Here is a 15,667-nt window from a genome sequence, read left to right as displayed (position 1 = left end):
ATTTCTGTTTTTTATTTTTAATACATTTGCACACAATTCTAAAAACCTGTTTTCACTTTGTCATTATAGGGTATTGTGTGTAGATTGATGACTAAAAAATGATATTTAATCAATTTTAGAATAAGGCTGTAACGTAACAAAATGTAGAAAAAGTCAAGGGGTTTGAATACTTTCCAAATGCACTGTATGTGGCCATATGCCTTGATGCCTTCACAATGCACAGACTGTGAGGCTTCAATGTGCTTAGGATTTTTTTATAACTTATACATAACAAATACTGCATATACAAAATTGAAAAATAATATCTAAGACAACCAGGAAGTATTAGAAAGTTAGTTACTGTATCATGGTATCCTATCAGAATAAAAACAGTGTTTTTTTGTATTTTATAGCATGGCTTTAAATGTAAAGAGAGGAGAGAAGAACACTGACTTTTGTAAAACTGCATGTGTGCTGGAAAACCTGAAGGAAAATATGCCTACATTGACACTGTCATTCTGCTTGAGGAAGAAGGCAATGACTAGAACCCTATTTGAAACGATTGTGCAAAACAATAAAGGCCATAGACATGCCCATGTAGTAGGCTTACAGTACATCTTCACACCCATTCATATGCAAAAAGGAAGCATTTTATTTTGGTCCCAAAGCTCAAACACACCAAACATTGTAGTCACACTATATAACATATTAAAAATTCAAAACAACCAACTGCCTCTCACTTTAGTGCCAACTGACTCATTCAAATTTAGCCATCATGTAACCTCCTCTATTAAACAGACAACAGGCTATCTGCTATGATCTTCTGGTGGACAAGTACACAGTCCACTATAGTCCCATAAGTCACAGTCGCAGCGAGAGACCATTTTTAAATACATCCTTAGTGCTGAAACCCCCTATTGTGTTGGTGTGAGACTGGACTGGACCGAGGGTGCTCTCCCTCTCCATCAAATCAAAGGCAATCCTCCAGCAGCACACTGAATGGTCAAACCACTAGAGTGCATCCCAAACGGCACCATATTCCCTACATAGTGCACCCCTTTCGACCAGAGCGCTATGGGCCCAGGTCAAAAGTAGTGCACTAAATAGGGAACAAGGTGCCATTTGGGACTTAACCATAATTACATGCACGGGGGGACTTGTGATCTTTTTAATTATTCTGTACTTCATTTCTATCCCATCATTCAAAACGCAACATGAAAATTGATTGCCTTGAAGATCCATCTTTATAATCTCTCGCAGGCCCATAAATTATCAGACTTTGGGGCATAGAGGGGACAAGGCGTGGATGTGGAGACACAAGCGGATCTCTTTCATAGCCTATATCCGCCATCAGCAGCCCCAGCCCCGGCCCTGGCGGTGAAGTGTTGGGGCTAATTAAATCGACTGCTCTCTTTGGGGCTGAAAATGGGGTAGAAAAAAAGAAAAAGAAGTACACTTGTTATCTCGTGAACCCCTCAAACATATAAAAGATAGAAATCTCTTGAATGTCAGCGACAGAGATGGAATTAACAAGAGATCTTTTTATTGTTGCAGAAGGTCGTTAAGGCTGCGGATAGACGGGGGTAATTATGGAAATGATCTCCCCGGCTCTGCGAAATGTTTTCGCGCTTCCATACGGACTGGAGAGCCGTTCAATCAGCCGCTCTCGTGGGAAAGTTCAGCCATAACTGCAAGTGTATCAGCAAAATCAAATTAAGCAAAGAGATTCCATTAGTATTTATAGCCTAGAGGCATTTGTAAAAGTACAGAGCCAGTGAAGTTATATGGGACTGAAGAGAGGAGAAGTATTGTTTATCACAAAGCCCATACCTAAGACACACACATGGGTAATGAATTGAAGCCATTGATTGCATCTTTAAAGAGAAATGTGGAGGGATGTGTAAAATATATTGATGTTCTTGTGCGTGACTTTGGACTCAAATATTTAAATTGTTATTGATATGCATGCCAATATGGATAATTACATGCATGTACATATATATAAACATTCCATAAAGACATCTACGAAATCTCTGAAACAATATTAAACAAACACGCCTTGGGACAGTGGGCATTTATCACTTTCTTTGACGTATTTTGAATAATTAATTATTAGGCTATTTATGTTTTCACCCTGATGTTCATTTATATTTTTGCCGAACTGCAGAACAAGATCTCAAGTTCAGCAAAACAATGAAAAGAATGCTAATTGTATTTACCTTGAGTAAACTCTTGAAACAGCCATGAAAATGTTAGCCTTGTCTGACTTGACCAATAATCATTAATCTCTTGAACCAACATGACATTTTACCATATTAAGCCTCTACACTCGTTATAATTAACTACATTAGTTTATCAAAGCAATAGAGATCTAACATCACCATGCACCAGAGGAGGCTGGTGGGAGGAGCTATCTGTATAGGATGGGCTAATTGCAATGGATGGAATGGAATCAATGGAACGGAGTCAAACATGTGGTTTCCCTTTGTTTGATGTGTTTGATACCTTCCATTAATTCCATTACAGTCATTACAATGAGCCTGTCCTCCTGTATCTCCTCCCACCAGCCTCCTCTGCCATGCACCTAAAACAAAACTACACATTACATTTCCGTTTTAGGATTTTCCAGGTAAGGAATACTAGGCTAATTATATTTTATAAAGCAACAAGCAACAACAACGGGAAATATGTAGGCAAAAGGCCTACAGTATGGCATCTTATTGAAAGTGATTTAAATGTTGTTGGTTTGATCTCATAATGGCAACAACATCAGCAGTCTATTCTCACAGTCACAAGGGAATCTGCTTGTGGCACCATGGATCAACCGTTACAGGCCCCCCGTGACACCCCTCAACAGTCGATCACAGCGCGCGCTTTCATATCCAAAGATTTCCCCTCATCATCCCCAATCCAGGTAATTGGGTTTTGGAGCCAGCAAGGTAAATCCGGTTAAAACATGGCTCTGCAGAGAATCTGACAGATTATTAGAAGCAGCCACCTCTAGGAGAAGGTACTGTTATAGATATGTATGCATCAATACGCAAGACGAGATTGAGTTCAAGGGTCAGTACAAGTGCCATGCGGAATACGCTACATTACCAAGCTAAAGAATGACAGTTCCCTTTAACATAAATTACAGGTAATGGGAGTTGTCGTTTTATCTGTAGAGGCTTTAAAGAGGCACTGTCTCAAATGTAAACATTAAAATGGCCTGGACATAGACAACATGCAGTAGGAGTTTAGCAGGGTCTCTCATTCGATATAAAATCCAAGTGGCTTTATGGATTGGTGTTGGTAGATTCCATTTCTCATGTTGCAATCACCCCATTTATAAATATCATCAGATTATTATAGCCCTATATTCACAGGACGCAAACTGCAACGGAATAAATACCAAAAGACACCACTTACCCAATAACTACCAAACCTCCACATGAACCTAAAAATGTGTGGCCATGGCCAATTTAGATTTTATTTCCATTCTTTTATTTTGACTTCCTTAGGGCGCCTGACTTGCTATAGTCTGGAACCAAAACCTCTTCGGCAGGGCAGGGACAACACAAAAATAGAAATTAGACCTTTTCGTTGCCAAGAGGATCTCTTATACTTGGGAATTATTTATGTTACATGGTAAATACAAGTATTTGTTAATTTTCAATTAATGATTGTCTCCCAAAGATCACACAGTCCAAAACAGCATGCCTGCATTTCAATATTAGATCATGTACTGTCTGTCTTTGATTTTTTATTAAAATAATTGTATGTTAAAAGTATTAGATTTAAATTAATTGTTTTATCCGTCTACAGGTCTGTTCCAGGTAGCAGCACTTTTATCCAAGGTGGTGCGATGAGTGACATCGCGTATTACGTGTAATTTGTGCTGTTTACAACCTACTGTACTCAAATAACACTTTCTGGTAGTGCTAATGTGCAACTTGAGCCCTCATCTAAATGACAATAAAATCTACAAACCGGGTGACATTGCACATACTTAACAAGACACATTGGCATGTTAATCCAGCTCACATTTAGCAGGAGGTGTCACTTTCCCAGCCTCGCACCATTCCACATCGCAAGCCTTCATGGGGAACTCCGAGCACCGAACACTTTCGAATTCGAACTAATGATGAGTCTTTAGAGAGCAGAGAGACGGCAACCATTCCGTTGGTTTTACTCGATAGGCTACTATCTTGGAAATGTGGGATGATAGCAGACGCATTATGAAAACAAACCAACAACATTTCAATCAATGTCAATAAGATCTCCATGTTGTTGCATGTTAATACGTTGCCTGGATAATCAATGAAGCAATTATTCGATGTTGAAAACATGATCTTGACACATGAAGTTTTAATGTAGCCTATAAATGTGAACCATTTCAATGCAAATTGAAGTATATGTCTAATGGATATAATGCGTGTGGGTTAAACATAGGCCTACTATTTTTAACAAAATATGTAGGCAAACTAATGAATAACAACCTCACTAAAAGCCCATAACTAATGGCCCCTGAAATATGTCATTCATGTGCTTTTGAGAAATATGCCTAATTATTGAATAAATTAAAAATGATTGGATAAATAACGTTAAAACAATATTCGCCTATTCCTCACGTTGATTACAGTATAGGCCTAATCGCTGTTGATTACAGTATAGGCCTAATCGCTGTTGATTACAGTATAGGCCTAATCGCTGTTGATTACAGTATAGGCCTAATCGCTGTTGATTACAGTATAGGCCTAATCGCTGTTGATTACAGTATAGGCCTAATCGCTGTACACCAGTAATTATGACGTGTAGGCTACTAACATCTCTCACCAGTCTCTCACCGTGTCGGAGTCAATAGCATCTATTGGACCTTGTTCAGTATTTAGATACTGCATTTGAAGGCACCTTCAATAATCTATAGCCAAGACCTACAGTAAACTGTATGTTGATTAGGTCTACACAACTCTCAGTTGTCTTGATTGTATGGGTTAGGTGGCAACCTATTTGATAATTGCATCACTGTATGGTCGAAAAGGTTAAAAGAAAAATCGTTACAAAATCGAGCAATGGCCTTGTCACAATTTTTGCATAACACGAAAAACTAAAACATAGATTTTCCAATTTTACTGCACAAAGATTTCAGGGGGAAAAAATAATATATTTAATAAATAACAGATTGGACGCTTATTGTTTTAGGGAGGACATTATCGAAATATACTGAAGAGGAGCAATATGAAGAAAATTAATGCATCGAAAGTATAGGCCTAATGTCACTGTATCCTATTATCATGATCAATTGATAATTTATCCATAGCCAATCCCTTTCATATCCATCACCAGTGCCTGCTCCACATCTCAGGTGTTCAAACTCAGGTGTCCATTCGATAAATCATCTATAGACCTACAGCCACCAGGCCGTGATATTGTCCATGTTGTTTCCTCTTGGCTTTTAACCATATCTTCCTGTCATTTTGTATTTTGGATACCAAAGCAATTATGTCGTTATTCTGGCGCATCTGCAGAGCGCGACACACATTCTCTGTTTGGCCCCTTTGTGCATTGTTGTGACTGCACGAGGCTCCGGGATGATTCTACAAAAGGGATGGTTAAAAATGAGCTACATCATATTGTTTGACAGAAAGTTGCAGGTTGATAGAGTGGATTCTTCAAGGGGGTGAAAATGGCGAATTCCCCAAAAACGGCTGAGATCCTGCCTTCTGGTGGGTATAGCCTTGAGGGAATCACGGTGTCGACTGTGAAAAATCTAATTAGAGATTATGACGTAGACACTTCCCTCTTCCTATACAAAAGAACAGTTTTACAGAGAATGGCTCGTTTTTATTAAATGTGGCGTGCTGATCATTCGGTGATGTAAAATAATTAACATAATAGCCGTAATTAAAAGCGGGCTAACAATGCCATTAATTTATCATACCGTTTTACTAACTTTCTGCCCCCCAAAACTCTCCCATAATTAATTAAATGAGTTGCCTTTCAAAAATCAGTTTTCAAACGAATAGTTTTCACGTTAGGTTTTTGGCGAACGCCAAACAGACACAGGCATCGGGCTGATGATGCCAGGATCCTTAGCTCTTAATCCGCAGCAGCTCCAAGTTTTACATAATTTATTTACTGGAAGGAAATGGTTTAAAATAATGAGAGAGCATCCTTTGATTCTGCAGCCACCACTAAAGCGAGGATGCGTCCATTCACCAAGAAGAACGCACTGAGTCTTCTGTCGTCAATGATTCCTGTTCCTCTGTGGGCAATAACACATTATTCGATGTCTAGGACATTTATGCTGTTTTATTTTTGTGTTTTTATTCAGTAATAGTGGAAATAATGCAGCATTATGGCGTATACAAGTACCGTGGATTAATATATGCCCGTGCGTAATTAATATGTGGCCATGCGTAATTATACGCGCCATTCTTGGTTTCATGTGCAGCCGCGTCTTTCCATCCCCTCCCGTTTCCATTCTAGTAATCTATTTTTCTTCAGAGCACACATTCTCTCGCTCTCCCTGTTTCTGACACACTTTTCAATTTCATCCTTATCTCTTTTTATTTAAGCAATTTAATTAGGCAGAAATTCTATACCGTTTTGCTATCCAGGAGGTATTTGTTTCTGACCTTCCTGTGGTAATCACATTCAACGCGGCGACGCGGTGACCGTATCCGCTCTGTCACCTGCTATCTGCTATCGCTGCCGCGTCCTCTAATGGTTCATGGTGGAGAGTTAGCTTATTATTCTAAAAGGTTTTGTCGGGCTAAGCCGTGCATGTGTGCTTAAATGTACATTTCATTAACAAACTGCAAAGATATAAAAGCGGATTTATGAGGCTTCAAAAGATCACAGGGAGGACAGCTTCGATCTCCTAGTTACATTGGCTGTCTTTCACAACACGCTGCACCTCGGATTTAAAGACGAAGGACCCTTTTAGGATAGCCTACACCTGTTTCTAAACGTTTCTGAGATGCCCAAATCTAAAATGACATAACATAGTCAATAATGCACAACTAAAAATAAAAGTATTACTCCCCCAACAAACAATATGATGTATATATAAACAATTCCGTGAAAAAGGAAACAAACATGGTACGCAAATAGTTGTGTAGTGTCAGTGTTAGCTAGATATAGGAGTGAGTGGGTGAGCTGTGATTTCATCTGCTAAATAGCCCGGTATTGATAGACTCCACATCACACAGGTCACCGGGTGCTTGCCTAAGCAAGAGATTAGCACAATGCATGTCTAATCCGGGGGCCTTTTCACTGCAACACCATTATTAACGATATGATTTCATTAATCCGACTTTTATTCAAACAAAGGAGCAGCCGCGTCAAAGGTGCAGCACTAGGCACGAGCCCCCTGTGCCAGGTAGAATTAAAGGATAGAGAGAGAAGAAGATCATGGAGGTCGCGGCCGCGAGTCGCATGTTTTTAGATTAATAAAATACAGGCTTGGGAATGACGAATTGAATGATATCAGAAATTATGTAATATTAGATACTAAAATGGTAAAATATGTATTAGTAAAGGCCCATTTTCGATGTACCTAGCCTATATTTTCCGAGGACATTGTTAGAAACAACAGAGCTATAATTTGGACGATTTCTAGCAACGTCAAATATATAAAATATAATGGTTATAGTATTCTAATAATATTGAACAATTATCAAATTAAAATAATCATTATATATATATTAATCATAATAGGCCTAATTGAGTTGTATTTGTTGACCTAAATAAAGATGATGTGATCGATGATGTGATCTACATAATAGTGTTTATAAGCAAATAATCTAAGTATTTGTGGTGGTGTCTGAGGGAGTTGTGGTTAGTGGTAGCGAAATCCTCACAGTGCAATGCCAATGTGCACAGATTGCTGTTTAGCTTTTCAATGGAGGCCAGAAGAGGAGCTTTGAACTGAGCAAAATAGACCTTGTCATGGTTAACTGCTACTCCGTTCCCATCGTAAAGTCATTTACACATTTTTGTTAGTTCTAATAGAGGGGTGGTAAGAATAATTGATTCTGTTGTCAATTAAAATATATTTTCATTACGGCAGGAGGTGTTTCAGACGGAATCAATAGGAAGTTATATTGCTTGTGGCACATAGATAGAGAATCTAAGATAGGAAGATACTCCTGTTTTATTTCTTCACAACAAAGCCACGGCAGCTTTTGTAAATTAGCAATGAACATGTCCCCTATTTTAAATAGATAAACAGTGCTATGTGTCTGCCCGACCATCTTCAGCCTATTTGCAGGCTATAATCAGAGCAGGGATGGTAATGATACTTCTCCTGACCCCCTCCACTCCACTCCACCACAATGACATCGGACAACATTTCTCACACGACGCAGGAAACGTTTAGACTTCTGTATTCGTTTCTACATCCTTTCTAGTGAACAGCCCACATACACCACACACCTTCATGGTTGTGAATGGGACCTTTGCATTCACCCGGTCCCGCATTTCCTACTTTTTCATATGCTAACACATGCAATGATTAGGTCGTTAACACCTCTGGCAAAACCCGTTGACAATTATTTATTTATTCTTTTCCATGGTTGTTGCTCAATATCCTTCTCACCTTTGACAAATCCACGGAATGAATCGTCTGAATATAGCCTTACATTCCATGGTGAAATCTACACAATCCATCGTGAAAGTTAAACTAGATTTTTGTTAGTATAATAGTAAATAATAATAATAAGTAGGCTATGTCTTTCACCAAAAGGTCTTACGCATAAAGTAAGAATTACACGTGAAGTAATTTGGGTACGGAGCAGGCAACTAAGAATTATAGACTCTATTTTCCAATGTAATAAAATTATTATATCCCATGCAACATAAAGACGAGCACACAATAATAACTAGAAGAGACTAAATTAACTTAGCTGTCGACGTTTTCATTCAGCAGCATTCAACACAAGCAATTTGTTTAAGCAAAGTTAAGATTTGGTTTTAGTGCAGCCCCGAGATAAAATGTGCATCAGATCTTTCAATCATGTAGGCCAATTTTCATACCCCCCCCCCCCCCCCCCCCCCGGTACCGTTAAATGGTCTATGACGGACGAACACAGACAGAGAGTAGTGGAAAGCAGCATTACTGTTGTCCCTTTGTTGACAAATCCATGAAACAACTTCAGTTTGCATGGTTTAGCAGGGGGACGTCTGACGTCACCCAATCACGTGGCGGCACTGATAGTATATTTTAAACTGGAAAAGTAATCTATCAGACAGTCCTTAAAACCGGCTTTAAAAGCATGTGTCATCTTGACTTCACACTCTTAAACCACTCTTACTAGGAAATAGCGATTGAAGGACATCGAGGCGTGAAGCGCACACACCAAAACTAAAACCCTTAAGAAGACTACTAGGCTACTCGACTGGAGAAATATTTTCTGAAGTTTAAGTTTCTCTGGCAGGCCGGTCTGACCTGCATTTAGAATCCGGCGACATCCGATCTGACGGCAACGGACGGGCCGCGCGCACACCCTCACCTAGATCCCTGGTTGTTCCTCGGTAAAGTAAGCTGTGATGACCCTGTCTGGTGGCAACAGTGCCAACGACATGTCCGGTCACACGGTGCTCACTGCCGAGGATGTGGATATCGACGTGGTCGGCGAAGGCGATGAGGGAATGGAGCGAGACAGCGACTGCGACAGCCAGGGGGGCATGCAAGACCGCTCGGAGGAGGTGGAGGAGATAGAAGTGAAGGACAGGTCCGGGAGTCCCTGCGAGAGCGCCGGGGAGGGAGAGACCAAAGCGGACGGCACGGAGAGCGCGTCGGGTGCCATGAGCAGCAAGCCGAAAAACAGCCTGGTGAAGCCCCCCTACTCCTACATCGCGCTCATCACAATGTCTATACTCCAGAGCCCGCAGAAGAAACTCACACTCAGCGGGATCTGCGAGTTCATCAGCAGCCGGTTCCCGTACTACCGAGAGAAGTTTCCAGCCTGGCAGAACTCCATCCGGCACAACCTGTCACTGAACGACTGCTTCGTGAAAATCCCCCGGGAGCCGGGCAACCCTGGTAAGGGCAACTACTGGACACTGGACCCCCAGTCGGAAGATATGTTTGACAACGGCAGCTTCCTCAGGAGGAGGAAACGATTCAAGAGGCACCAGCCAGACATCCTCAGGGACCAGACAGCCCTCATGATGCAAAGTTTTGGGGCTTACAGTATTGGGAATCCTTACGGACGTCACTATGGAATTCACCCAGCCTACACCCATCCAGCGGGGATGTACCCTTACATGCACCCTGTAGGTCCCATGCTTCCCCCGACTGTCCCTCTCTTGTCCTCCGCTGAGCTGAACAGAAAAGCCTTCAACTCTCAGCTCAGCCCCAGCCTACAGATGCAGCTAAACAGCCTGAGCACCGCGTCTATGATAAAGTCCGAGCCCTCCAGTAGACCGTCTTTCAGTATAGAAAACATCATCGGGGTATCCACTTCCTCGAGTGCACAGACTTTCATGCGGCCTCCGGTGACTGTTCAATCGGCGTTGTTGAGCGCACATGCCCTAACCAGGACAACAGCAGCTATTGCACCAATGCTTAGCATGCCATCTAATATCATGTCGGGACAGTTTTTACCCTCAGTAACCGCAGTGTCCAAATGGCCTCAATAGTCTCAATAAAATAGTCACTTTTCTAGAGACTTGGGGGGGGGGGGGGGGGGGGGGGGACTGTACAGCACGAAATAGGCATGCAGCACTGGAAGATGTGTACCAATCTGTAGCCATGTAAAGACTAACAAAGGAGAAAAGAAAAGGAATGCTATCTGTACAGGTAATATTTGTACATATTTGTAAAAAGAAATACTTTTACTTGTTTGACTTTTACTTATTTTATTTCGTTGTTTGAATTGTACAACAATTATAGTTATAGACAAGCTTTCCTGATATTATTTTATATGTTATTTTGTAACTGGTAGCTAGCTCACTTATAGTTTAAAATAATCAACACTTCTGTTTTGATTTTTCATACAAGATACAACATGTTCTTATTCTAAGTCTGGACAAATGGTCTGTTTATAAATTGAAATATATGTATTCTATGTAGCTCTATTGTGTTGTAAACTGGAATAATTTGTTAATAAATATAAAGAAAGAAGCATTAGCAGTATTCATTTTCTTTATGTAGTTTTTGAATTATCTGATAGGTCTGATTTGTGATAATTATTGAAACGTCTCTAATTGAAACCATTTTAATAGTAGGAAATAATCGGAAAAGTGCCTGGGATATGACAAAATACTAGTACAGGTTTTGTAAACAAATTGATAAAAATGTTATCACATTAAACAATCAAAACAAGATTACAAACCAGGTGCATTTAATTTAAGGCCAATAATAAAAGGTAGGCCTCTGAAATTCCAATATTTCTATTGCCATGACAATTAAGTGAGAGTGTAATGACATGTTTATTACCGCGAGCAAGTAATGAATTAGTCAACTGAAACACATGTCATTTCCTATAGGCCTAGTTCAAATGTAATATCTCTTTAATATAAAATATGGCCATTGATATTACGAATTAGGAAATGTTTACCTTAGTTTAATATCAATTCATTATCAATTTCAATTTACAGTTACATTCAACTGTTTTTAAAGTTATTTTGTGGTTTGTTATGATCAAATCTTGTTATCATTTGGCATGACAATAACTAGGCTATATCATTATAGCCTATTTGTGCTAGTATGTTATGTTGGCTTATTTACAGATGTCAAAACAATTAAATAGATGTTATCTTTAATAGCATATAGGTCTAAATACTAATCAAGAATTAGGCTACTTATAATGCCACAGAACGCTCGATTCTGCCTCCTCGTTATTTTATTATAGACAAAACTTAAAAACAAACATGAAATCATTAGAACTGGTCTGAAAATGACTTTGGTGGATCAAAATAGTAAAATAGTTTATTATCAATAAGCTGTTACTAATGTTTTCACTAACATTACTACCATGAAAATGAGAGTGGATTTACTCATGAGAAATGTTATGCAGTGCAGATGCTCTTTAGCATAACTGGTAAATGCCGAGACATTATGGTATCATATTACAAGAGAAACCGAGGAGATATAAATATGTTTGCATGATGCTACTATAAAAGTAACACTTAGTTTCACAGTTGTGTCTGGCTAATCAGTTTTACACAAACAGCAAATGGTGGATGGTGTGTGTGGCCGGTGGCGGTGCACAGGGGTTAGGGGGCTATATTTAACTGATACTCATGGGAACAGAGAAAGGACTCTCTTCTTGAATTAACTTTCAGTCTGAAGAAGCTGCTGAGGCAGTGCTTCTCAATGACACTGGGTAACGGGGCGCCCATTCCACGACTGACTCCTTATTCCTTCAGATGAGACTACATTTTTATGCGCATTGCTCCGATGCCTCGCGTCAAAGCACAGTTTGATATCACATACCGTCGGTGATTTACAGGACGTAGCGATGCAGGGGCTTCTCTTTTAAATAAAGCCCAGACATAGATAAAATATGATGACATATAAGCATTTATAGTCAGGCCTACTGGCTTGCGAGGACAAATAATGTATTGAAATGTAGACCTTCGGACTTCGTTGTGAGGGGAGATTTGTAAAGGGATCTACGTTGACTTCTATAGGCTGTTGATCCTATAGTATCTTAATGCAAGGTCTAATCGAAATTAGTGAATGAATGCTGCTTATCAACCGACGGTTGTTCATTAAAATGTTTACATTCTTTTTAATTGTCAAGGTGGTTATTTTCCAACAAAACTATGACTGACAAATGTTGGTATATGTGTCTCATAATTACTACCATAATCTCTATTATGTCTTAGGTAAAAGCAAGAAATGGTAATTGAGTAGGCATTATAACAATTGCTCTCTAGCAAAACAAAACCATCGGAGAAAATATATCCCTACATATATTGTCATGCAATTACGGTACTAGTTTGGTAAGAATATAGCTTTTATTCGAAGGAGACATTCTGTTCAAACATTCTGTTCATTTACTGTTCAAACAATGTAGCCCACAATAACACACACATAACCGTGTAACAGCAATGACTTGTGGAAATCGCTAGGTGGCGTTTATTGACACCTTTATTCTTGTGCAAAGCGATTTAAACACAGAGAAACATAAGGCCTAAATATCCAACCAGGAGCATTACATGGGTGACTATCCGACATCTGTTGGCGTAAGTGGGCTAATACTGAGTGGTTTGGGTCGATCTTATTTATCTTGGAGTAGGGACACTGTGAAATTGTTTAGATTCAACGGGTTTTAATCGTGTGTCTATTTTAGGGGCAGCTGGTGGGAAAGAGTTGACTCTTTAACAAGTGCAAGGTTATAATAGATCCCTGCTTTTTATATACCTGACGTCAAGTAATAACATTCGACGGGTATTGCAACTGTGGACCACCGGAGCTCCTCGAGTTATTACCTAGGTAGCATATCAAGTTCTGTATATTCACAGAAACACACTGACGGGGCTGCAAACTCATTTTGACATATCATAATCCTCAAAGTAATTAGCTGCATAATGTAAGCCTAAATATTAGGCCAAAGTTGATACCTTTACATTTTATTCTTGTACAATCTCAAGTTGCTTGGACGGACTGTTGTGTAGGATATGTAAGTCGTTTCATATTGTGCCCAAAGACAGAATTGCCTTTCCCATAATACATTATTTGAAATGGAACGAAATGGGAGCCCATATGAAAGTAGCCTATTTTGACTTGAAATAAGACCCCAAAAAAAGAAGCATAGCCTATTTATGGACAAGAATAACGATAATATTTAGCCTATTAATACAATTCTAATTGGTATTTAATTATTTTATATAGGCTATAGGCCTCGATCAACTAATGTATCGGATGTAAATTACGCATTCCCCACAAGCCTGGTTTAGCCATTAGAAGGTTTTAAGGTTTTAATTTAGGAATATAGATTGATATAGGCTAGTAGACTACTATCTAAAATGTGGCGAGGCTAATAATCATACTGATATATGCTACATCTTCTCCAACGAAATGGCTTACAACACGCGAAGGATGATGACCTGCGCGCAAATGTTTGGATGCATTTCCGTTTTCGGGAGGCCTAAAAAGCCTACAGTATAGAGCTTTGTTGAACGTTTCTGCGCTTTGTAGATAGCCCGGCGCTCACACCCACACACAACGTTGACCTTTGTAGCTGCACCTGCTCTCGAGGGCTGCACAGGTGGGTTGTATGGACAGTGAGAACAAGCAGTTCCCACAACCCCGAGACACACTCAACACTGACAGCACAAACAGCATGGACCGCCACAGAGGTGCTCATAATCTACTTCACATAATAGAAATAGGTTTGAATTAATACAGAAGGTACATTTGGGCTGTAGATTAAAGCTTAGCTGATGCTGCTCTTACAGCAGAGTATTGCAAGGCCTTTTGAGTGAAAAATCAAATAATATTAATACAGTAGCATATTCTTAACTTTGTTAGACACGTTTTTTGTAAATTGATGTTTATGCACAGTTGTGTCATGTGTATAAATGTGTCCTTAGTGTTTGTTTTTCACATCTACAAGGCCTACAATACATAAAACAAAGAACACAAGACAATTAGGATCAGTACACAATGAAAGAGGGGACTTACTGGCCTTTGTCATCTGGTTGACAGCAAACACATTGATTCTCCCAATAAAAGTAATTCTCTAGTATGGACCTCTAATATTGCAGATGATATGACACATTCCCATAATGATCGCTCTGTTTTCTACTGCCTATACTATAAAACATGTTTCAGTTGGGAATGTTCATTTTATGTAGCCTTTTTTTTATTTTACAAGGAAGAATACTTCATTCATCCATTTTCCAGATGACACATTGCTTATTTTCCAGATGACGCATTCCCACAATAATCTCTCTGTTTTGTTGACCTATTGCCCACTGTTTCTTAAAAAAATAAGAATACTTTATTGATTAATTTCCCTTTGTCCAAGGACAAGTGTTTCAGTTGATCCAAAGTGCAATTTACTGGGAGTGTGTGTGTGTGTGTGTGTGTGTGTGCGTGTGTGTGTAATGAAATCTACAAAAACATTTAAATAATTACCTGTGATCTATGACAAATGACCAATAATGAACTGTGTTTATTACCTGTGCAAATAAAACAGAATGGTTGCATATTATTATTATGGTTGCATACCTGGTTGTTGCTTTTAACTACCACTGCCATTGTGCTATTACAATGTTGTTATTGTCATAATACTAGGTTAGAGTTACTTAGCTACTTACTTAATGAATCTCTTCATCCAATAAAGTCCAGAAGCATTATCAGTCATTGGTCAGCCTGATGATGAGGATGATGATGATGAGGGTACTTCATTCCTTCATCTCCTTCTCCACAACCGTTCCCCATTCTATATAGGAGTGGTAGAAAACATGTGTAAAGAAATAACCATACAACTAAGGCACAAGGCTGTATTCCGTCATCTTCTTCTCCTTCCATTCCCCACTCTAATGGACTGGTAGAAAACATAGGGAAAGTAAGAAACATAGACTCCAGTGGCATTCGCACACAAAGCACAAGGCTGCATTGGTTCATCTCCTTCTCCACAACCATGGCCCACTCTATTCTATTGTGGCACATGTATTGTGGTCCTCTGTAGCTCAGCTGGTAGAGCACGGCGCTTGTAACGCCAGGGTAGTGGGTTTGATCCCC

At 39.5% G+C, this 15,667-nt stretch overlaps 1 protein-coding gene across 1 annotated transcript; it reads left to right on the top strand.

The window, feature by feature from the left end:
- Positions 1-9,513: 9,513 nt before the first annotated feature.
- Positions 9,514-10,608, top strand: foxd3 (forkhead box D3; the record flags this gene model as incomplete). Its single annotated transcript, XM_084163536.1, has 1 exon — positions 9,514-10,608. One exon carries the CDS (start codon positions 9,514-9,516, stop codon positions 10,606-10,608), a length of 1,095 nt encoding a protein of 364 aa, XP_084019662.1.
- Between the last annotated feature and the right edge of the window lie 5,059 nt (positions 10,609-15,667).

This window comes from Coregonus lavaretus, assembly GCF_964263955.1.
Source record: "Coregonus lavaretus genome assembly, chromosome: 6".
NCBI classification, from domain to species: Eukaryota; Metazoa; Chordata; class Actinopteri; order Salmoniformes; family Salmonidae; genus Coregonus; species Coregonus lavaretus.
The sequence above is the reverse complement of the archived record's forward strand: the minus strand, read 5'-3'. Positions and strand labels throughout refer to the sequence as shown.